Genomic DNA, 24,924 nt, shown 5'->3' on the forward strand with positions numbered 1-24,924 from the left:
TAAGGCTACAGTAATCAAGACAATGTGGTAGTGATGAAGAGACAAACATATAGGTCACTGGAGAAGAATATAGAGTCTAGAAATAGACTTACAGAAATATAGACAATTGATTTTTGATAAGGCTTCAAAGACAATTCAATGGAGATAGGATAGTCTTGTCAACAAAGGATGCTGGATCAGTTGGACATCCACATGTAACAAAATGAAACCTAACCTAAATTTCATGCCTTATACTAAAATTAACTCAAGATGTCTTGATACTGGAAACACTGTCCATAATAGAAAACAAGTTGATACGTTAGGTTTTTTCAAAATTAAAAACTTCTGTATGAAAGACACTATCAAGAGAATGAAAAGACAAGCTACAAGTGAGAGAATATTTTTGAAAATCACATTATTTGACAAAGAACTAGTATCCTGAATATATAAAGAACTCTCAAAACTCAAGAGTAAGAAAACAACCCAATCAAAAAAATGGGAAAAAGACTTCAACAGAAATTTCACCAAGAATTGTGTATAGATGACAACTAAGCACATGAAAAGATGTTCAACATCATTAATCACTGGAATTTAAAATCATGCTGTGATACTACTACACACCTATTAAAATGGCTAAAGCAAAATTACTGACAATGTCAAGTGCTGACAAGAAAATGGAGCAACTGGAACTCATATATTATTGCTGGTGAAAATTCAAAATGGTACAGCCACTCTGGAAAAAAGTTTGACATACACTTATCACATGACCCAGCAATCTTACTCCTGGGTATTTACCGTAGATAAATGAAGCTTATGTTCACACAAAAACCTGTACATGAATATTTATAGCAGCTCTATTCATAAATACCCCAAACTAGAAACAACCCAAATGTCCTTCAATGGGTGAATGGGTATACAAACTGTGGTGTATTTATCCTATAAAATACTATTCAGCAATCGAAAAGAACATATTATTGATACATGCAAGAGCATGGATGAATCTCAAAGGTACAGAACTATACTGAATGAAAGAAGCCAGTCTCCAAAGGTTACATACTATATGATTCTACTTACATGACAGTCCTGAAAAGGTAAAACTAGAGTGACAGAAAACAGACCCCAGACCAGTTGCTAGGGGTTAGGGATGTGGGGAGACTGTGATTACAAAGCAGTAGCACAAGGGAGTTATTTTAGATGATGGAGCTGTTCTGCATCCCAATTGCAGTGTTGGTTACACAAATCTACACATTTATTAAAGTTGATAGAATAGTACACCAAAACAGTCAATTTTACTATGTGTTAATTTATAAAAGGAAAGAAATATTAACATGAAAAAAAGTTATACAAGGGAAAAAAAGGTGTAATAGTGTACTATAATACTTGGCCAAGCCGTGAAGAGCATTTACATAGTCACAGTAATGTAAATATTGAATGGTGATCTGATGGAAAGTTTGATGTACTATATCAGTAACATGGTAGGGGGAAGGGACAAAAAGGTTATGTTTGTGTGTGGTGGTGGTAAGGCGATGAAAGAGAACTAAGCCCTCATCTTTCACGGTGGGAAATCCACAGATACTTAAAACTGAAAAATCAGGAAATAACAAATAACAACATGAGGATGTTATTTAATGAAAGAAACAGAAGTAAATTCCAAAAGCAGCTAAAAGAGATAAACGTGGTTGCTCTGGGAAACAGGAAATATAGGGGAAGGAGTCATGGGGGATCTTAAGTTTTGTGTACATAAACATTTGATTAAAATAAAAATACCTCCTCCAAAAAAGTTGTAAACATTTTTCCCAATGGGTTTTTTGTAATATAATTTCTCAATACTAGTTTCTAGCTACTGTATAATTCTTGAAGACCACCCCAAGTCACAGGATATTAACTAACACATCAAAGCCAGATACCTTTTTTTATGATCAAGGTTATATTGCTACAACTTTAGTCTTGGTTACTATGAACAATTTTTTAAATTTATTTTACTTTATTTTTTTGAGACAGAGTCTCACTCTATCACCCAGGCTGGAGTACAGTGGCACGATCTCAGTTCACTGCCACCTCCACCTCCTGGGATCAGGCATTCTCAAGCCCCAGCCTCCTGAGTAGCTGGGATTACAGGCACATGCCACCATGGCTGGCTAATTTTTTTTGGTACATTTTGTAGAGACAAGGTTTCATCATGTTGACCACGCTGGTCTTGAACTCCTGACCTCAAGTGATCCGCCCACCTCAGCCTCCCAAAGTGCTGGGATTACAGGTGTGAACCATTGCACTTGGCCTAAGAATTTGTAATACTAAAAGCAGTGGGGTTTAAACAGTTTATTCCAGTCCTCTTCACTTATGAATTCAGTGTATTATATTAATTACATATTCAAAGACTATCTTTCCTTCTCCTACCTCATTTTCTTCCTTCAGATCGTTTGGTTCTGGGTTGGACCACTTTGGATCTTCTTCAAAGCTCTTATTACAGGTTTTCAAAGACTCAAATTCAGAATCCTTTAATGGCTCCTTTGACTCAGATTTAAGATGACTTAAAGACTTTTCATCATTAATATCTTGCTAGTAGATATGAAAGAGAATTCCTTTATTTTAAATATTAATGCTGTTTCCAAAATCTACATGCCTATACATTTTGGGGGGAAGTTTTTGCTATGGTTCACACAAATGCTACATTATTTTATAGCTTTATCCATGATCCTAGGTCTTCCCATCCTGCTACCCTAGTTCCGGCCAATGAACATTTATTGAACCCTTATTGAACATTTATTGAACCCTTAAATGTCTACAAGACAGCTCTGTGAATACAAAGATGAATGCAACAGATTCCGGCTCCAAAGGAACTAAAAAATGTTGTGGAAAGACCTAGAATCAGTCTTCCAAGTACAACCATCACAAAGATATGACAAAAATATGATTGATAGAAGAGGACATCTGAGAAGATGCAATGAAGAAGATAACACTTGAAAGATGAGTAGGAATTCACAAGGAACTGGGTGTAGAGGTGTAGGTGTGTGTGTAGCATATGGGAGTCTTAATATGTCAAAGTACAGACTAGGGTGGAATAGTAGAGTTTTAAGCCCTTTCTCTTTTGCAGAAAAGATGGTTCTTATTTCATTTCCAGAATAAAACTATGATTATTTGAAGACACCAACAGAGTGATAGGATATTCTAAAAATATTAAAGGTTGAATTCAATTTACTATTTAAGAATGAAGAAATAGAATTCTCCTAGTCCAGTAATAATGACTAAGAAAAATTCAGGCTTTGGAAAGTGTTATGGGCATACAAGCTTCATTAATTTTAACATTAACTAGAAATCTAAAAATCTTTATATTGTTTTGAACATGCAGTAGGAAACATCGGTACATATTTTTCATAATAGGTAATCTCCCAGTAGTCAAAATGGCCTTTATCTTTTCTAATAATTAGTAAATGTCTACTTAAAAAATCATCTCTATAATTTTATTTTAAAAGTCAGATATACAAAACACACTAAACAAAACAATATTTTTACATTTTATTCAAAGAAAATAAAAAGACATTGTATCAATAAAACAAAACATTTTTGGCCCTCAAATTAAACACATCCTGTATTCTTAGCCCAGTATCTGTTATCGTGAGGAATATAAGACTTGGAGGACATGGTTTATTTGTTCAAGAAATATTAAGTCCTCACTATATGCTTCACTTGCCTTTTACACATTGAGTATCCCTTATCCAAAATGCTTGGGACCAAAAGTGTTTCAGATTTTGGATAATTTTGGATTTTGAAACATTTGCATATACATGAGATATCCTGGGGATAAGACCCAAGTCTAACATGGAATTCATTTATGTTGCATATATACATTATATGCATAGCTTGAAGGTAATTTTATATAATATTTTAAATAATTTTGTGCATGAAACAAAGTTTGGACTGCATTTTGACTGCAACCTGTCATATGAGGTTAGGTGTGGAACTTTCCACTTGTGATATCATGTCAGGACTCAAAAATTTTGAGATTTTGGAGCATTTCAGGTTTTGGATTTGTGCATTAGAGATGTACAACCTGTCTTTATAATGAAGATATGAAAGTATAAACCTGGTAATTTGCTGTAAAGATTAAATTAGTTAACACATGTGAATGCTTTTAACAGTGCCTGCCATGTGGTACAAGTTCGATAAATAATGCTGTTGTTCTTATTACTGTGGGCTGGAAAAAATACATAATAACATTACAATATTATTATTACTGGGAAGGGAGGAGTTGCTGAAAGTTTACAGGGAAAGTAAGAAACGAGACTACCTGAAGAACCTGTGTACTGCAGAGGGAAGAAGAATAGCATTCAGAAGCAGTGTAGTGAAGTCACAACTGCACAAAGGCAGCAATGGAATTTACTATATGAGAGCAATTGTTCAGGAAGAGGCATGACTGAAGCAAACATTTAAGCCAGCAAATAAAGAGACAAATTGTTAAGATCACTGTGCAAAATTTCCAAACTTTCCAAAATTTGGAAAGCCTTGGTTTCTTCATCTAAAAAAATGAGGATTACAGTAATAAAAAGAATTATAATAGTATTTGCAAAAATCTCTTACCAGGATATGTAACTCACTCTCTTTTGACTGTGGACTTATCTTTCGGTCTTCATTAAAATAGTGCTGCTGGGAAGGATAACCCAGTTCTGTCAAGACAATGTCCTCTGGCCCTCCACTGGATGTCGTGTATAAAGCTAAAGGGTTGAGCTCACTGAAACCCTAAGATTAAAAAAAGAAAAGGGATGGTTTAATTTAAATGACCAACAGAAAAAGGGCGAGAAAGCACTTAATAACTTTCAAATGCTATGGAAGTATATTATCTTCCAAATTTTATTTATTTATTTCGAGATGGAGTCTCGCTCTGTTGCCCAGGCTGGAGTGCAGTGGTCCAATCTCGGCTCACTGCAACCTCTGCCTCCCAGATTCGAGCAATTCTCCTGCCTCAGCCTCCTGAGTAGCTGGGACTACAGGCACGTGCCATCACGCCTGACTAATTTTTTGTATTTTTAATGGAGACGAGGTTTCACTGTGTTAGCCAGGATGGTCTCGATCTCCTGACCTCGTGATCCACCCACCTTGGCCTCCCAAAGTACTGGGATTACAGGCGTGAGCCACTGCGCCCAGCCTATCTTCCAAATTTTAGCAGTTAAAAATGTGTCCATTATTGACAGTTTTTGCTGGTTACAAAAATTATCAACATAACAGTGAAACAGATACTATCAATAATTGCAAAATAGGAGTGTTATTCTTCTCTAGGACAGTTTCAGATAACTACTTTTTATTTTATTATTATTATTATTATTATTTGAGACAGAGTCTTCGCCCTGTTGCCCAGGCTGGAGTGCAGTAGCACCATCTCGGCTCACTGCAATCTCCACCTCCCAGGTTCAAGCAATTCTCTGCCTCAGCCTCCCAAGTAGCTGGGATTACAGGTGACAGCCACCGTGCCTGGCCAGATAACTACTTTTTAAATTAATTATTTAAAATAGAAGTATTCACATTTCAAAGGACAATTAGTCAAATGCAGTTTTTCTGTGGTCATCTGAAAATTAAGAGTGCTCTGCATTAAAAAGCCAGGAATCTCGTGGATGTCTCTAATTGGTTAAAGAATAAACCAAATAAACTTCTTTATTAAATTATCTTATACCTTGACGTGGTGAAATTAAACAAAATATATTACAAAATACATCCAGACTGCTCCACCTTAGAAGAGATATTTTCTCGGCATACAATAGCATGGCCCTCTGTTCTCAAGACATGATGGAAATAGACATCTTCGTTTGAGGATGTGTCACACAAAAAAATGTTAAGGATTCCATCTACATATTCATCCACTACCCCCACTAATGGCTTCAAACCGCACAACTTCTGGAACTGCAAAATAGCTTTCGATGTCCAGTGTTCCTGAAATATGATCAAGATATTGGATTCAGGTGATAGATCTAAACATGAATTATAATAACCATATACAACAATGAATTCTGATGAACTAGAGATTTAAGTGGAAATAAAACCATAAAAGTACTAGAATAACACATAGGAGGATATATATGATTTGGGGATGAGAAAAGTCAGAATAAAGGAAAAATGATAAAAAATGTAATTACTGAAAAAATTTAAATAGTTATGTGATGTGCAACTTCCATTTTCAGAAATTGTGAGTTAGATTATTAGACTAACCCTCCTACAGAAAACAACTAAAAATTCTAGGTAAAAGAATTATGAAATATATCCAAAAGGCATCAAAGAACTGACAAGCTTGAACAAATTATCAGGCCAAAATTGAAGGGAAAATGGGAACTACTTCTTTTGTCTTAAGGGTATCTGCTAATCCAGGCAATTTGAACTTTTTTTTTTTTTTTTTTTTTTTTTGAGACAGAGTCTTGCTCTGTTGCCCAGGCTGCAGTGCAATGGCGTGATCTCGGCTCACTGTGACCTCCACCTCTCAGGTTCAAGCGATTCTCCTGCCTCAGCCTCCTGAGTAGCTGGGATTACAGGTGCGTGCCACTACACCCAGCTGATTTCTGTATTTTTAGTAGAGACGGGGTTTCACCATGTTGGCCAGGCTGGTCTTGAGCTCCTGACCTCAGGTGATCCACCTGCCTTGGCCTCCCAAGGTTCTAGGATTACAGGCGTGAGCCACCAGACGGTCTAACAGGACAAACAAGACAGACATCAAAGCCAGGGTGCACCCATGGTGGGGAGTTTACAGGAGAACTTTCCTTCATTAAACTGAGTCCCTAAGGAGATACACTCTCAGGGTAAGGGAGGAAGAAAATAAATTATCCTTCACATAGATTTGCAGCTCAGTTTTCATATTACCAGGGTGGTCTACACATCCTCAAGTTGTTAATTTAAATTAATATGGTCCCAGACTGGTAATATTTCCAGATATCTGGCAGAAGCCCATGTAAATCCTCTCTGGAGGTAGACAACCTCAGCCTTTATTATTCAACCATTCTTACAGTTAATTTTTCAAAGACAACGAGCAGTACATAGGCAAAGATAAAAAATATACAAAGAAACAATGAATCAAAAAAGAACAGAAACAATATAACTAATCCTCAATTTTAGATATTTTAATTTCTAGACAAATTATAAAACAACTAAACTTACTATGCTTAAAGCCAAAAAACCCAAACAAAAACCAGTTTAGCAGAAATTAGCAATCTATAAAAATTGATCTAGCAGAACTAAGAAGTTTTAGAAGGTAAAAACATAATAACCCAAATTAAAAACCTCATAGGTTAATTCAGTAACAGATCAGATATAATTAAAGAGTAAATTGGTAAAGTGTGAGGTATTTTGGAAAAAATTTCCCAGAATGCAGCATGGAAAGACAGACAGATGTAAAATACGATAGAAAGGTTAAGAGAAATGGAAGAAAAACTGAGAAGTTTTAACACTTTTAATAATGGTCCCAGAAAAAAAGCAGCAGAAATAAGAATACAAATATAAATATGGGAAATAGGCAATAATTGAAGAGATAATGGTTGGGAATTTGCAAGATTAAAAAAAAGTAACAAACACAAAAGAAGTCTGATGAACCATAAAGTAGCATAAATAATAAATTCACACATAAACACATCACACCAATACTGAAGAACATGAGCGACTAATAGAAAATTTTAAAAACACCTAGAGACAGAAAGGACACTACCTTCAAAGGAACATCTATTAAACTGACAGCTGACTTCTCAGAAAACGATAAGGGAAACCAGAAGCCAGTAATGATATCTTCAATGTGCTAAAGATACTAACTGCTAACCTAGAATTCTATACTTAGTAAATACATGTTTCTACAATAAGTGAAAAATAAATGATATTTTCAGATAAACACAACTTTGCTACCAGCTGACCCTCATTAAATAAAATCCTAAGGATACACAGTTCAAATGAAGGAAAACGGGTCCTGACGAAGGGTTTGACTGAAGAATGAAGAGCAGAGAAACATGTAATCTAAATTGACATTTTTTTAAATTTTTTTTTTAGTATTTAATACTCTTTTAATCTTGGTCCACGTCTCATTTAGATAGATAAAATGACTTACTGCATATTTAAGTTCAACAGTAGGAAGTTTGACTAAAAAACTCCAGAAGATTTTGATTTCTAAGTTTAAAATATTTCTTTGTTTTTTTTTCCCTCAGGGTGGTTTGTTTCTTTTTTTTTATTATTATACTTTAAGTTTTAGGGTACATGTGCACAATGTGCAGGTTAGTTACATATGTATACATGTGCCATGCTGGTGCGCCGCACCCACTAACTCGTCATCTAGCATTAGGTATATCTCCCAATGCTATCCCTCCCCCCTCCCCCCACCCCACAACAGTCCCCAGAGTGTGATGTTCCCCTTCCTGTGTCCATGTGTTCTCATTGTTCAATTCCCACCTATGAGTGAGAATATGCGGTGTTTGGTTTTCTGTTCTTGCGATAGTTTACTGAGAATGATGATTTCCAATTTTATCCATGTCCCTACAAAGGACATGAACTCATCATTTTTTATGGCTGCATAGTATTCCATGGTGTATATGTGCCACATTTTCTTAATCCAGTCTATCGTTGTTGGACATTTGGGTTGGTTCCAAGTCTTTGCTATTGTGAATAATGCCGCAATAAACATACGTGTGCATGTGTCTTTATAGCAGCATGATTTATAGACCTTTGGATATATACCCAGTAATGGGATGGCTGTGTCAAATGGTATTTCTAGTTCTAGATCCCTGAGGAATCGCCACACTGACTTCCACAATGGTTGAACTAGTTAACAGTCCCACCAACAGTGTAAAAGTGTACCTATTTCTCCACATCCTCTCCAGCACCTGTTGTTTCCTGACTTTTTAATGATTGCCATTCTATCTGGTGTGAGATGGTATCTCATTGTGGTTTTGATTTGCATTTCTCTGATGGCCAGTGATGATGAGCATTTTTTCATGTGTTTTTTGGCTGCATAAATGTCTTCTTTTGAGAAGTGTCTGTTCATGTCCTTTGCCCACTTTTTGATGGGGTTGTTTTTTTCTTGTAAATTTGTTTGAGTTCATTGTAGATTCTGGATATTAGCCCTTTGTCAGATGAGTAGGTTGCGAAAATTTTCTCCCATTTTGTAGGTTGCCTGTTCACTCTGATGGTAGTTTCTTTTGCTGTGCAGAAGCTCTTTAATTAGATCCCATTTGTCAATTTTGGCTTTTGTTGCCACTGCTTTTGGTGTTTTAGACATGAAGTCCTTGCCCATGCCTATGTCCTGAATGGTAATGCCTAGGTTTTCTTGTAGGGTTTTTATGGTTTTAGGTCTAACATTTAAGTCTTTAATCCACCCTGAATTGATTTTTGTTTAAGGTGTAAGGAAGGGATCCAGTTTCAGCTTTCTACATATGGCTAGCCAGTTTTCCCAGCACCATTTATTAAATAGGGAATCCTTTCCCCATTGCTTGTTTTTCTCAGGTTTGTCAAAGATCAGATAGTTGTAGATATGCGGCGTTATTTCTGAGGGCTCTGTTCTGTTCCATTGATCTATATCTCTGTTTTGGTACCAGTACCATGCTGTTTTGGTTACTGTAGCCTTGTAGTATAGTTTGAAGTCAGGTAGTGTGATGCCTCCAGCTTTGTTCTTTTGGCTCAGGATTGACTTGGCGATGCGGGCTCTTTTTTGGTTCCATACGAACTTTAAAGTAGTTTTTTCCAATTCTGTGAAGAAAGTCATTGGTAGCTTGATGGAGATGGCATTGAATCTGTAAATTACTTTGGGCAGTATGGCCATTTTCATGATATTGATTCTTCCTACCCATGAGCATGGAATGCTCTTCCATTTGTTTGTATCCTCTTTTATTTCCTTGAGCAGTGGTTTGTAGTTCTCCTTGAAGAGGTCCTTCACATCCCTTGTAAGTTGGATTCCTAGGTATTTTATTCTCTTTGAAGCAATTGTGAATGGGAGTTCACTCATGATTTGGCTCTCTGTCTGTTGTTGGTGTATAAGAATGCTTGTGATTTTTGTACATTGATTTTGTATCCTGAGACTTTGCTGAAGTTGCTTATCAGCTTAAGATTTTGGGCTGAGACAGTGGGGTTTTCTAGATATACTATCATGTCATCTGCAGACAGGGACGATTTGACTTCCTCTTTTCCTAATTGAATACCCTTTATTTCCTTCTCCTGCCTAATTGCCCTGGCTGGAACTTCCAACACTATGTTGAATAGGAGTGGTGAGACAGGGCATCCCTGTCTTGTGCCAGTTTTCAAAGGGAATGCTTCCAGTTTTTGCCCATTCAGTATGATATTGGCTGTGGGTTTGTCATAGATAGCTCTTATTATTTTGAGATACATCCCATCAATACCTAATTTATTGAGAGTTTTTAGCATGAAGGTTGTTGAATTTTGTCAAAGGCCTTTTCTGCATCTACTGAGATAATCATGTGGTTTTTGTAAATTGACATTATTTTATGCAATTTCTTGAGGGGTTAAAAATAACATTACACAGCAAAAACAGGTTAGAAGAGGAGGGTAAAGGAGTTAAAGTGCTCTAATGTCCTTGCATTGTTATGCATGTTGTATTTCCTAGAGTAATCATTAAAATAATAGTGTATTTCTTAGTGAATTATTTTAAAGATCTCTTCAAAATAAGGCATGCATGGTGAGAAAAAGAATAGGTAGACCATATAGTATACACAAAATAAAGTGTAAGAGTTAAACCCAGATAATTCAATTATTACAATAAGTGTAATCAGCCTAAACATTCTGGGTGAAAGACAAAAGGTCTTAGCCTGGATTAAAAAAATACAACTATATAGTTCATAAAAGACATATCTAAATATAAAGATAGAGAAGGGTTCAAAGTAGAATGACAGTTTAAAAACACACCAGGATATTAAATAGAAAATGATAGTTATATTAACATCAGACAAAAGAAGTTTTTTTTTTGCATTAGTAGAAATAAAGAGGTTAACTTCATAATGATAAAACATTCAGTCTGCCAGGAAGATATAACAATTTTGGTATTGTATATGTACCTAATAATATAGCCTCAATTGTATACAAAATAAAAACTGACTGAACTATAGGAAGAAATACACAAAAGAATAATCATAGACAAAAGCCACACTTCTTTCAATAATTACAGAAAAGCAATACAGAAAAATCAGAACGAATAAGAGTTTCACACAATAAAGTTGACCTTATGGACATATATAAAATATTACACACAAGAACTGCAGAATATACACTTTTTAAGAAGACACCACCATTTACAAAAAGTGACACTATACTGGACCATCTATCAGCCTCTGCATATTTAAAGGGCTGACGGATACTATCTAGAGGATGATCTCTGACCACAGTGTATTTAAACTAGAAATCAACTACAAAAGGACAAATTAGAAAAATGTTTATAAACTGAGAAACTTCTAAATAATCCATGAATCAAACAAGAAAGCAAAATATAAATTACAAAATATTTTTAACTGAACAATAATAAAACTACTACACAGTAAAACTTATGAGATCCACCTAAAGGTCAGAAATAACCTAAGCTTGCACATCAAGAAGTTAGGGAAAGAACAGCAAAATAAACCCAAAGAAAGTAGAATTAAGGAAATAGTAAAAATAAGACAGAAATAAACAAAATAGAAAAAAAATGTTTATAATAGAAACAAGAAAGCCAAACTTGGTTCTTTGAAAAAACTATTCAAAATGGCAAATACCTGTCTCTTTAGATCCTTAAAAAAGATACAAATACATATTTGGAATGTAAAAGGACATATCACTACAGATGTCAACATCAAAAGGACAAAAAAAATTATGGGCAATTTACGCCAAAAACAAAATTTTAAATGACATCAAAAATGTCAAGAAGGAACAAAAAGTGAAGATTCTACTATAAATACTACATTTTAATTTTTTGTTGGGGTGGTAAAAGTTGAAACAAAATATTAAGATTAAAAAATTAGTCAAAATTTACAAAATGAGTATTACATATAAACAAGTATATATTAGGTTAAAAATTAAACTTTTGAATAATTTCATGATTTGTAGCCTTTATACTCCTGTAGTTATTACAGCTTAAACTGCACTAAGACTTTAGGATAAATATATATTACATCAACATATGCTATAAACTCCAATATACAGTATTACCAATTTAGTTTTGAAAGTTCTATGTCTTTTAAAGGAATTCAGAGAATAAAATTAAAAATAATAGTCTTTCATATTTGCCCACATATTAACCATTTTCCATAATCATCATTCTTTCCTGTAGATCTGCATTACCATTTGGTTTCACTTCAGAATTGGAAGAACTTCCTTCAGTATTTGTTGTTCAAGATTGCTAGTGACAAGCTCAGTTTTTACATTTTGAAAATGTCTCCATTTCTTCATTTTGATAGATATTTTCACTAGATATAGAATTCCAGCTTGACTTCTTTTTCTCTTTCAGACTTCAATGTTGTTCCTTTCAATGGGCAGTTAGTTATTATTTATATTATTGTTTCCTGTATTTTCCCCCTTCTTGTTGCTTTCAGGATTTTCTCCTTTTGCTTTAGATTTCAGCAGTTTGATTATCATGTGCCTAGGTATGGTTTTCTTTGTATTTGTTCTGCTTGGAGTTTGTTGATATTCTTGACTCTGAATATTGACCTCTTTCACCACACTGGAAATTTTTGGCCTTCCTTTTTTCCATCCTTTTCTCTCTCTCAACTCTCTTTCTGGGACTCCAATTACATACCTGTTGGGGTACCCGATATTGAGCCATAGACTTCCTTAAGTCTCTGTCCATTTTCACTTTAATTATTTTTTATGCTCTTCTTCACATTGGATAATTTCTTTTGATCTGTTTTTAAAGTTCATAGACTCCTCCACTGTCTCCAAATCTGCTATTAAGCCTATGCTGAAACTTTTCGTTTATTTCACTTTACAACTCTAGAATTTCCATTTATTTTAAATAGTTTCTTTCTGCAGAAATTCCTTCTCTGTTCCTTATGATGAGTAAATCTCTCAGTCCTTGAACATATTCACAATAGCTGCTTTAAAGTCTTTGTCTGCTAACTCCAATGTCTGGGACATCTCAATGTCAGTTTCTACCAACTACGTTTTTCCTTGAGTATATGTCACATTTTCCTGTTTTTTTTTTTCCCCCATGTCTAGCGATTTTTAGTTGAATAGTAAACATTATCAATGTTTTAGAACTTCTGGATTCTGTTATGCTCTTCTCAAGAGTGATTTGTTTTAACTGGCAGTTAAAACTGTCTGGATCCAAACTCTAAACTGTCTCTTCTGCAGTCTGTAGCAACAGAAATCTCTGTTCAGTTACCTCAAATGCCAACTGTTGATTTTTTCACTAGGGCTACTGAGTTCCCTAACACTTAAGAAAGTTCAGTAGTCACCCAAGGATTTGGGCAGATCATATATAATGATTTGGGAACTCATCCATTCTGTGGTTCCCTACCTTCAAGTATTTCCACCCTAACTTCTAGCTGTTCTGCCATTTCCAAACAATGTCTTATAATTCTTTAAGACAGCAAGACTGCAGATTCTCAGAAAAGAAGCTTGAAAAGTCCCATTGCCATTTAACTTCTGCTTTTTTGCCTGCGTCTGATTTTGCTAATGGGCATAATAGTCTGTTGCTATTATGCTATTACCAAATGTGTTATTTTTGAAATCAGAAAAAAAGACACAGAAATAAAGTGAGAGATTCATTTAGTTAAAAACCTAGTTATTGAGCATTTACCATGCACAAAGCCATTACTCTGGGCACTGGAGATTCAGTGGTGAACAAGATAATTTCCCTGATTTCAGGGGCTCACACTGTCATGCACAAACAAGACAATATCAGATAGTGATAAAGCATTATGAAGATAAAACAAGGTGACAATGAATGACTGAAGGGTGCATTTTTAATTGTCAGGTCAAAGAAGTCCTTTTTGAGGAAATAACATTTGGACTTAAATTTGAATGACAAGAAGGACAATCGTGAGATTACTGTGAATAAGCTATTCCAGTTATTAGAATGTGCAAAAGCCCTAAGGCCAGAAGTAGTTTAGAAAGGAAGAAAGGAGGGCTGGGCGTGGTGGCTCACACCTGTAATCCCAGCACTTTGGGAGGCCGAGGCGGGCGGATCACTTGAGGCCAAGAGACAGAGACCAGCCTGGCCAACATGGTGAAACCCCACCTCTACGAAAATAAAAAAATTAGCCGGGCATGGTGGCACATGCCTATAATCCCAGCTACTCAGGAGGCTGAGGCAGGAGAATTGCTTGAACCAGGGAGGCGGAGGTTGGAGTGAGCCGAGATTGCACCACTGCACTGCAGCCTGGGCAATGAAGGAAGACTCCGTCTCCAAAAAAAAAAAAAGAAAAGAAAAAAAGAAAGGAAGAAGGGAAAAGAAAAAGAAGAGAACAAAAAATGGAAGCTATCTGGCTGATATGAAAGTAATGAACACTGGCTACAACTGAGTCACAAATTTAGTCCTGTGCTTCCTGATGGCAAAATAGTAAAAAGAAACTTATCGGAAATAAAATGCCCCCAAGAAAACAACCTTGAATACAGGCTTCCACCAAAAAACATATTTTGCATACATTGTTTCTAACAGTCAAAAATCAGAATCAGTTTGAATGTCAAACAATAAAGAAACGGTTAAGCAGGCGATGATGCACATTTACCTAACAGATTACACTATGAATCCATTAAAATTGAGAACTTAATAACATATAAAAGTACTTATGCTATAATGCTAAGCAAAAGAGCAGAATACAAAATATTACGATTACTATTTTAAGTAATGCTGAAAACCACACCAAAAAACCCTCGCTCCCAACATCCAATAAAATAAACTGGAAGAAACATACACCAAATTTCTAAACTGTATATGTTTGAGTGGTGGAATTATAGGTAATTTTTTTTCTTTTTCTTTCTTCTTTTTTTTTTCTGAGACGGAGTTTCGCTCTTTGTTGTCCTGGCTGGAGTGCAGCGGCGCAATCTTAGCTCACTGCAACCTCCGCCTCCCGGGTTCAAGCAATTATCCTGTCTCAGCCTCCTGAGTAGCTAAGATTACAGGCGCCCACCACCACGCCTGGCTATTTTTTGTATTTTTAGTAGATATGGGGTTTCACCATGTTGGCCAGGCTGGTCTTGAATTCCTGACCTCAGGTGATCCACCCGCCTTGGCTTCCCAAAGTGCTGGGATTACAGGCGTTAGTTTTTCTTTCTTCTTTACAAAATTTTTCAGATAAAAAATATTTTTAAAATAATCCATTTATATGTGAGCAACTGATAAGTTATTTAGATTAAGCAGACAAATATGGCATAATAAATGTGTAGGTATGAGCTAGTAAGAGTTCTGAAGGAAAAATAAAAAGTTAGGTACATAAAATAATTATAATTATATAAATGCACCTACATACATGAAAATGCCTCCTGCTCCATTCCACCTCAAAGCTCTGCCACAATGTTGCTAGAGAATTATCTTGAAAACATGTTATCTGTCAGTGGCAGTTTCCTATTTACACCCTTTAATTGCTCCCCAGCCTCTAAAGGACGACAATGTTCGGTCTTCTGAACATGGGTCTTCACATTAGGCTCCTATTTCTTTGACATTTTCTACCATGCACCCGCTGTAGCTCATCCTATATTCTGTAGCCAAACAGAAGTACTTAAAATTTCTCCCCTTTGAGATGTTTCATGCTACCCTCCCTTTGCTTGGAATGCCTTTCTTTTTTCATCATCTTCCTAATCTTCCTTCAAAGTGCCACTCAAATGCCTCCCTGATTACCCTGGGCAGAAACAAGCAATCTTCCTTTTGCACCTCTACCATTCATTCTTGAAACCTCTCCTATAGCAAATTTTATATGGCATAACAATTTTTGTCTACATGTCTATTTTCCATACTCTATACACTGACTTCTTTGAAGGCTGGTTCTACGTTTTATCTTCATATCCTGAGCATGTGAAACTGTTATTGGCACATAATAGGCACTCAAGTGTTTGCTGATTAAATGGGAGACAAGCAAACATACCTCTACTGGTCTCACCCAAGCCAAAGAACAAGGGATAGCCTGAGCTGGAAGCTTTGTGTAGCAGCACCTGCAATAGATAATCAAATATGTAAGTTCAATCTTCCTGCTATATATAAATGCACCTCTTAGCATGACCCAAAAAATCACTTTCTTAATAAGAGACTAAAACGTAATCTCATCGTCCATTCAAAATTCAGTGTCATGTAAAAGACAACACAAGAGTTACAATCCATCTGTGAAATGAAATGACCCAGTTGTCAAATATGCACTAAGAAGAAAGAAGGAAGGAAGGATTGGAGGGAGGAAGGCAAGAGAAAAGAGAGATCCCAACCCCACAGAGCTTCAACACTGTGATTCAAAATTTAATTCATCCATTGTTCTAATTCAATTCAACTCACTTGAGGAACCTCAGGGAGGACTTCTGAACAATTCCAATATTTCCAAAGTCTGGGTAGAACACTTCAACTTCTTGTTTCTCAAGGACTCGATGGATAATGACCCGATACCACCACTTATCCTCAGAAATCCTTACACAACAGAGATGTCCCGGCTGAATAAAACATTCTGGCATGACATATCGATCAGAAACCAGCTGATTAGAATAACAGCGCCTGTGGAATTCCATAATACAGAGAAATCCATAGGGGAAGAAAAAATTAAAGATAATTTTTATCAATGTATCAAGCCAGAAAGTCTTGGCAAAAAGCAAAGAAAAGAAAATTGACTTTGTCAAATTGTTAATGCTCATTAATACCAATTAATTGTTTTCTCTTATCTGAATCCCATCTCTTCATCAACAAACTTCTTCAAAGAGAAACACACACTCATTTTCTGATCTCACATTCTCTGCTGGATAGAATGTACCCCATCTTCATTCCCCAGTACTGCCTAGGATAAATTAGTTTTAAGACATCAATGACCTGATAGCTCCCAAATCCAGCAGCCTCTCTCCTCAGCCTTCAATACACATTATCTTGCTGCAGCGTTACCCTATCCTGTTTCAAACTCTTTCCTAGTTTCTAAAACACAATTCTCTACTTCTTTGTCAATAGTTATTTTTTTTATTGGCTCTGTATTGCCTTAAATGTTGAGATTCACTTATCTTTAGGAAGTATAACATAATATAAGCTTAGGAACCAATAACCTGGGTCTAAATCCTGACTCCATCATTTACCAGCTCTGTGACAATCTTTCTGTGCTTCAGTTTCCTTGTTTAGGATGGGGATGATAAAAACAAAACATTTGTTAAAACATCTGAAAGTTTAGGACAGTGTACACATATACTAAGCACTCAAATATTAGCTATTGTTCTTGCTATACACTGTCTCACCCATTTTCATGTCTTATACCATACTACTGATCAATTGTTAATTCTCAATCTATCTCTAGAAGACCCTGCATCCTTTCTGCACTTCAAAACTCGAATATTTCCAACTATATGGAAGACATGCTAGTTGTTCCTCAATGCCCATTCTCCTCTTTCCCTTTTCTCTAGCAATAGAGTCCCCCAAATTTTAACTGGGTAAATGGTCATTCAGGTTTCCCAAGCTCTCCTGCATCTAGGTGTGGCTATGTGAATACTAAGTTTTGGCCAGTGGGATACAAGAAAAAGTGTACATAGTTAAAATGAATATATTTAATGTGTATTTTACCCACAGTTTTAAGAGTGAAAATTCTGGGTTGTGTCTTTCAATAAAACAGGTTTATCTCCCATCCCCCACTTCTTTTTCCCCTTCCCAGTAGCTGGCAGGATGACTGGGTGGTGGTAGTGGTCTGCCACACCCAAGACCACGTGAACAGGGACAACACACTATTCTGGAGCAGCAAGATTCTATACCTGTGTCCCCCTCCCACCACGGAACTATCATATCAGAATGTATTGTGTATATTTGGACTATTCTGGGAAGAAGAAATAAACTTTTATCTTCTTTAAGCTACTATGATAAAGTTATATCTAACAGTGGCTAAACCTAATCCTAACTCATACCATCTATTCAACATTGCCAGTGACTCTCATGGTCAACTCAGAGACACTACAGGTGAACTTCTACTAATAAGTTTTCACCCCAGCTCAAACCTGCCCAGTCTCTAAAGCAAACAGTTTTCATCATCTCCTTCTCTTTCTTATTCTTCTCAACACCCTTCTTGTCACCTGGCAATTTTCATTTTCCAAATTTATCTCTTCCTTTCTAGTCTCACTCTCATCAAGACTAGTCCACTAAGAGATCTTCATCCCTTCATTCCAATGGCTTTCTTAAAACCATCAGTGCTTCCCCAGAATAAGATAAAACATCTTCCCATGGTATTCAGCATCTAGCCTTTTCTTAGTCTTCCAGCATCACATCAGTCACTCTCTCCCCCTTCCTGACTCTTGCAACCTCACCTGGTGCTAATGTCACTTCCTTATTGTTGTTTCCAGCGCACGCCACTTACTCCTTTGTTAATGTTGGCCTTGGTTCCAGTGACTGGACCTGATTATACCCACTCATAACCTCCTTGACTCGCAAATTCTTGTCTTTGAGGCCTAGCTCAATTATCTCTTTTGTGAAGCTTTCCTCAACCTTGCCCAGGCAGAACGACTCCCTTTTATAATATCCCATGTATCTCCTATCTTCTTAAGCTAATCACAGTATTTGCAAAGGCAAAGGACCATGTCTTACTTATCCTTGTAGCACAAGTGCCTCAACATTCTGACACCAAGCACACAGTAGTTACAGTATTTTTTTTTCCCCCCAGACAGGGCCTCACTCTGTTGCCCAGGCTGGAGTGCAGTAGCACAATCATGACTCACTGCAGCCTCAACCTCCTGGGGAGCTGGGACTACAGGCATGCACCATCATGCCCAGCTAATTTTTAATTTTTTTGTAGATACAGGGTCTCACTATGTTGCCCAGATGAATCTTGAACTTCTGGGCTCAAGCGATCCTCCCACCTTGGCTTCCCAAAGTGCTAAGTTTACAGGCATGAACCACACTGTACCCAGTCTATAGTATTAATAATAACAGCAGCTAACATTTGGGCTATGCTCCAAGTACTTTAATTTTTAGAACTCTGTGAAGTAGGTATTATTATTATCTCATTTTGGAGATAAGACAACTAGGCCCAGAGAAGTAAAGTAACTTCAAGGTCACAGAGCCAGTGAGTGTGCTTTTAAAACACGTACAAATGTCCCATGGGCATACTGGAATGGAATATGTATTTTTACCAAGTGATTATGTGACTTACATTATGCCAGGTGTCCTGGAGTAGAAGCATACATACTATTGTCAAATTAAAAACATGGAATGTTTTTTGAGAGACAAAATAAAATGAAATAAATTATTTTTCTATGACAACAATTTATAAATCAGACATTGTTGTTCATGAATAAATCTAAAGTGGTTGAAAATGTCCATATTTTACATGGTGTTTGCTAACAAAGGACAGTTTTTAGTAGAGAAAAGAGATAATATAAGTTAGTAGTTCTCAAAGTATAGTCCACAAACATGATTTTTACCTGGAAGACGAACTAGCCATTTCTTTCATATCATTTTTGCTTGAAAGAACCACTAGCAAGCTGACTTGGGTATTTGACATTTTTCAAAAATGAAGCAAGCTTGTCACTTCAAGGAAAACAACTCACAGTACATGTTGTCAATGACAAAAATCAAACTTTCGAGTAAAAGGATATTGGAAATGTTGCATTCACCACTGTAAGCTTGACAGCTTCCCAATACTAAATACTTTTCTGAGATCAGTGATGATATTAATGTGATATTTTTATACTGCATAATGAAATGTGTCAACATTTGGAAGATCTGCATAATTCAGCAAACTAGTTATTTTCCAAATGACCAACACATGATGTTATAAAGTTGTATGATCCATTCAGGGATAGGTTGAATCCATGCTTAGAAGCAGCTTTGTGCTTGCTTTAATATTCTGCTATTGCCATCTTGAAATTAGTAATTTTTAAACAGGGAGCACTGCATTTTAATTTTGCACCAGGGCCAGCAATTACACTGCCAGTCTTAGATCCATTCAAATTGTAGAGGCAGACCAGTGGATTTTAACATAATAGAGTATAAAAAGTTCAAATTCCAAATAACATTTGAGAAACTACCATTTCTCAAGTTTTAGCATACTATCAAAAAAGAATATTCACAATTTTCTGAAAAAGCTGTTAAAATACTTTTTCCCAGACTACACATTGGTATGAGGCCAGATGTCTTCAGATACTTCAACCAAAACAACATATCTCAACAGATTAAATGCAGAAGCAAATATGAAAAATCAACTTTCTTCTATTAAGCCAGATATTAAAGAGATCTACAAAAAGATAAAACAATGCCACCCTTCTAAATTTTTAAACAAAAAGTTATTTTCATAAAAATGTTACTTATATTAACACGAGAATTATTTTAATATTAAAATTTTACAGTTTTAATTTCTATACAATAAATACTGATTTAAAAAGCTCTCTTGGGTCTTTAATTTTTAAGAGTCCTGAAACCGAAATGTTTGAGAACTGTTGATTTAAGAGATATGTGAAAAACACATTGAAAACAACAGACTCCTACCGCATTTCAATCATCATATCTTCGAGTAACTCTGACGAATCCCTGCTATAGATCCGGATGTAGAATTGACTAGGAGAGATGATATACTCCACAAAGACCCCTATGAGGGAACTGGTGTCTAATGGTGGGAGTCTGCATAATTTCTTGTCCGGCACAGCATCTGGTGGGATGTCATGATTTGCCATTGCCAGGTTGAGCTCTGATTTGTTTGTTTCTACTTGCTATAAGTTAGAAAAAAAAAATTAAAAATCTCTTGGTGACATTTCAAACCCCATGGCATGTTTCTCAAAGTATATTTCATGAATCACCTTTATCAGAATCACTTGGGCAATTATAAAAATACAGATTCTTGAACTCTAGCCCAGACTTACTGATTCAGAATGCCTGGGAATAGGGCCCACAATTATGCATTTAAATAAATTCCCTGGGTGATTCTTACCTATGTTAAAATATGAAAACTACTACCTTATGACATTCGGTATAGAGTTTAAAAGCGTTACACAATTGCCCTATACAAAATTGAAAATATGATACTTCAAACATCCAGGCTGAACCAAGGTGGATTCTTATGCTACTCATATCAGCAGTCAAAGGTAACTTTAATAGGTTAAATTTCAGACTAGTATTCCAATCAAAAGCAGGATTTCTCAAATACTCTCATTCTGAAACATACTGTTTTCCTCTAGGCCTTCTATTTTCCTCCAGAAAATACAGACAGCTCTCCAAACAAAACTTTTTCCTTCCATGAAAGAAGCCAGGTAGAAAGGGTAGAAGGGAAAAAGAGCAAGCAATGATTCCTTAATAACAACAAAATAAGTAATGGGAGATAAGAACACAAAAAGGGTGAACTGTGTGTGGAGATGCAAGAAAAGAAAAAAAATAAAAGCACCCTATAATTGAGAATGAGTGTAGAGGCAATTTGCAGCAGTGTTGAGGCACACAGCCAAAACGAAGCCTCTCAAGTTTTCCCTCTAAAGCCCCTCTGGGTTTTCAAGACATCATGAGAGATCTGTCAACTCTCAAAACCATTCAAAAACTTTAAAATGAGCCTTGAGGAAAAGCTAGTTATATAAAAGACGAAAACCAGAAAGAATGCTATATGACATAACTTCAATACAAAGATGATTTCTTCTAATAAATGATATATCCAGAAATAAGACTTTTCTAAAAAGAATTTTGGTTTAAAGAAACACACATTCATTTACTTCCCATAATGCTGAATCTCCAGTGCACAGTCTTTAAACCTCACTCACCAGCTGTAAAGGCTTTACCACCAGATTAGGCTTCTTGCAAATCTTCTGTTGTGGCTCTTTTTGTTTTTTTGAAGGGCAATTCCATACAGTCTCTTTGACAGCAGCAGTAGACAATGAATTTCTAGGTGGACTGGAGACACAAGCTTTGGCTTCTATTTTCTTACCTGACTGAACTAAACACAAATTTCTGACTGATGAAACAACTCCATCTCAAATGGCCAATAGAGCAGCCTATGCATATTTGTTAAAATAGCTGTACAACCATTACTAAGCACCTTCAATGCACCAGGTGCTAGAAAGACAATGATAAATGAGAGATACAAACCTGTCCTTGCAGACCTTTCAGTGTGGCAAAATATAAGGGAAGTTCTAGGTGGGAACAAATCTTAAATTATTTGTGCTAGGGGGAGGGAGGCTTGTGATCTGATAAGGTTTCTTTTCTTTTTTTTTTTTTTTTTTTTTTTGAGACGGAGTCTTGCTCTGTTGCCCAGACTGGAGTGCAGTGGTGCGATCTCGGCTCACTGCAAGTTCCGCCTCCTGGGTTCACACCATTCTCCTGCCTCAGCCTCCCGAGTAGCTGGGACTACAGGCACCCGCCACCATGCCGGGCTAATTTTTTGTATTTTTAGTAGAGACAGGGTTTCACCATGTTAGCCAGGATGGTCTCTATCTCCTGACCTCGTGATCTGCCCGCCTCGGCCTCCCAAAGTGCTGGGATTACAGGTGTGAGCCACCGCGCCCAGCCAAGGTTTCTTAAACTTTAGTTAAAGACTTAATTTTTTTCAGCATCTTGATTTCAATTTACTTTTTGTTCAAATTAAACAGGGAATATTCTTCGTTGCTTAACGTAGACTGTATGTAACTACTTAATATTCCATAATACAATTCCTTAATTCTTAGGAAATTTTCAAGTTAATCATGTATTTTGTTCAAATTTACATGTGTATGATAACTACAAGAGGTTGGCACATTAAAACAGACTCCAGGCTGGGTTCAGTGGCTCACACCTGTAATCCCAGGACTTTGGGAGGCCGAGGCGGGTGGATCACAAGGTCAGGAGTTCAAGACCAGCCTAGCCAATATGATGAAACCCCGTCTCTACTAAAAATACAAAAATTAGCCAGGCAGGGTGGCGGGCACCTGTAGTCCCAGCTACTTGGGAGGCCGAGGCAGGAGAATCGCTTGAACCTGGGAGGCGGAGGTTGCAGTGAGCCGAGATCACACCATTGCACTCCAGCCTGGGTGACAGAGCGAGACTCCATCTCAAAAAAAAAAAAAAAAAAAAGACTCCAGACAGACCTATAAGCATGGTGGCTCCTAAAAAATGAAGTCATAAGTACACAGAGATGTAGGTACAAGAATATTTGTCACTGCATTTTTTTGTGATGGTGAAAAAATGGGAACAATCCTAATGTCCATCAGTAGGAGACTGGTTAAGTACATTATAATTATATATAACTTCAAATGATGAAATGAGCTTGTTTGTACTAATATGAAAAAACACCCACAGTATATGAAGTGTTAAGAAATGAGGATTTGCATAATACAGATGTCCACAGTGGTTTGACTTTCTTATGGTATGAAAGTGATACACATTCATTAGAAACCATACTTCAAGTACCCATACAACACTGTTTTTCACTTTCAGTATAGTATTCAATAAATTGCAGGTGATATTCAACACTTTAGTATAAAATAGGCTTTGTATTAGATGATTTTGCCCAACTGTAGGCTAATGTAAGTGTTCTGAGCATGTCTAAGGTAGGCTAGGCCAAGGTATGATGTTCAGTAGGCTAGGTATATTAAATGTATTGTCTACTTATGATGGGTTTATTGGGATAGAACCCCATCATAAGTTGGGGAAAATCTGTATTTATATACTACTGTTTTGTGTAGGAAAAATTATACATGTGATAATTAGCTATATCATATAGAAGAGGTCCAAAAATAAACACACTAAAACTATTAATGCTAGTTACCTCTGTATTGTTGGAATTGTTTAAACAAGCATGTGCAGCTTTTGTGATTAAAAAAAAAAGATCTATCTATGTCTTACATATTCATTGGAAAAAGTCTTGGAGGCTATATAAACATTCTAACAGCATTATTTTGGGGGGGTGGATAAAATAATAGAAAATGTTCTCTCTCTACTCATCTGTGCTGTTTATATATATTCAGAATGAACATGAGTTACTTTAATAATCAGAAAAATCAATAAAGGTAGTTACATTTTGAAAAAAAAAAACCTGTCCATCATAACCACTCATTCAAGCTTATAAAAATACAAGTACCATACTGCAATCTAGTTTTGTGAGGTGTTGCCATTGGAGAAACTAGGTAAAAGGTACATGGTATCATACTGTATTATTTCTTACAACTCCATGTGAATCTAAAATTATCTTAATAAAAACTTCAAAAGAAAAAGAAGGTCATGGCCGGGAGTGGTGTCTCACGCCTGTAATCCCAGCACTTTGGGAGGCTGAGGCGGGTGGATCACGAGGTTAGGAGATTGAGACCATCCAGGCTAACATGGTGAAACCCCGTCTCTACTAAAAATACAAAAAATTAGCTGGGTGTGGTGGCAGGTGCCTGTAATCCCAGCTACTCAGGAGGCTGAGGCAGGAGAATGGCATGAACCCGTGAGGCGGAGGTGGCAGTGAGCCAAGATCGCGCCACTGCACTCCAGCCTGGGGGACAGCGTAAGAATCTATCTCAAAAAAAAAAAGAAAAAAGAAAAGAAAAAGAAGGTCCCTCACCACCCCCCCCCCCCAAAAAAAAACCAAAAATCAAGTGCCCTAAATGCAATGTGATATTATCCTGGAGTGGATACACAAACAGAAAAAAGACATTCTTGGAAAAACTGGTAAAATCAGAATAAAGCCTGGAGTTTAGTTACTAGCAATGTACTAATGTTAATTTCTTAGTTTTGATAAATGTATCATGGTAAATAAGGCATTAATATTGGAAGAAACTGGGTGAAAGGTGTATGGGAACTCTGTACTACCTTTATGATTTTTCTGTAACACTAACATTATCCTAAAATTAAAAGTTTATTTTAAAAAATACAAGTGCTGGGTCCCAACGCACACCCATTTATTCTGCATCTCCATATATTTCTAA

At 36.3% G+C, this 24,924-nt stretch overlaps 1 protein-coding gene across 6 annotated transcripts in view; it reads right to left on the reverse strand.

Annotated features, from left to right (window-relative positions):
* Positions 1–24,924, reverse strand: part of TDRD5 (tudor domain containing 5) — a 91,940-nt gene that overhangs the window by 27,078 nt on the left and 39,938 nt on the right. For 4 of the 6 annotated variants that reach the window (XM_003824709.6, XM_055111037.2, XM_008978372.4 and 1 more), the window contains exons 8-14: positions 21,805–21,977; positions 20,552–20,772; positions 16,391–16,603; positions 15,993–16,059; positions 5,701–5,901; positions 4,558–4,716; positions 2,377–2,538 (exon numbers count right to left, since the gene is read on the reverse strand). In XM_003824709.6, the coding sequence (XP_003824757.1) occupies positions 2,377–2,538; positions 4,558–4,716; positions 5,701–5,901; positions 15,993–16,059; positions 16,391–16,603; positions 20,552–20,772; positions 21,805–21,977 (1,196 nt within the window). The remainder of the gene's footprint in view (positions 1–2,376; positions 2,539–4,557; positions 4,717–5,700; positions 5,902–15,992; positions 16,060–16,390; positions 16,604–20,551; positions 20,773–21,804; positions 21,978–24,924) is intronic. The other 2 variants (XM_057301998.2, XM_055111039.3) reach the window with 1 other exon arrangement.

This window comes from Pan paniscus, chromosome 1 (genome assembly GCF_029289425.2).
Source record: "Pan paniscus chromosome 1, NHGRI_mPanPan1-v2.0_pri, whole genome shotgun sequence".
NCBI classification, from domain to species: Eukaryota; Metazoa; Chordata; class Mammalia; order Primates; family Hominidae; genus Pan; species Pan paniscus.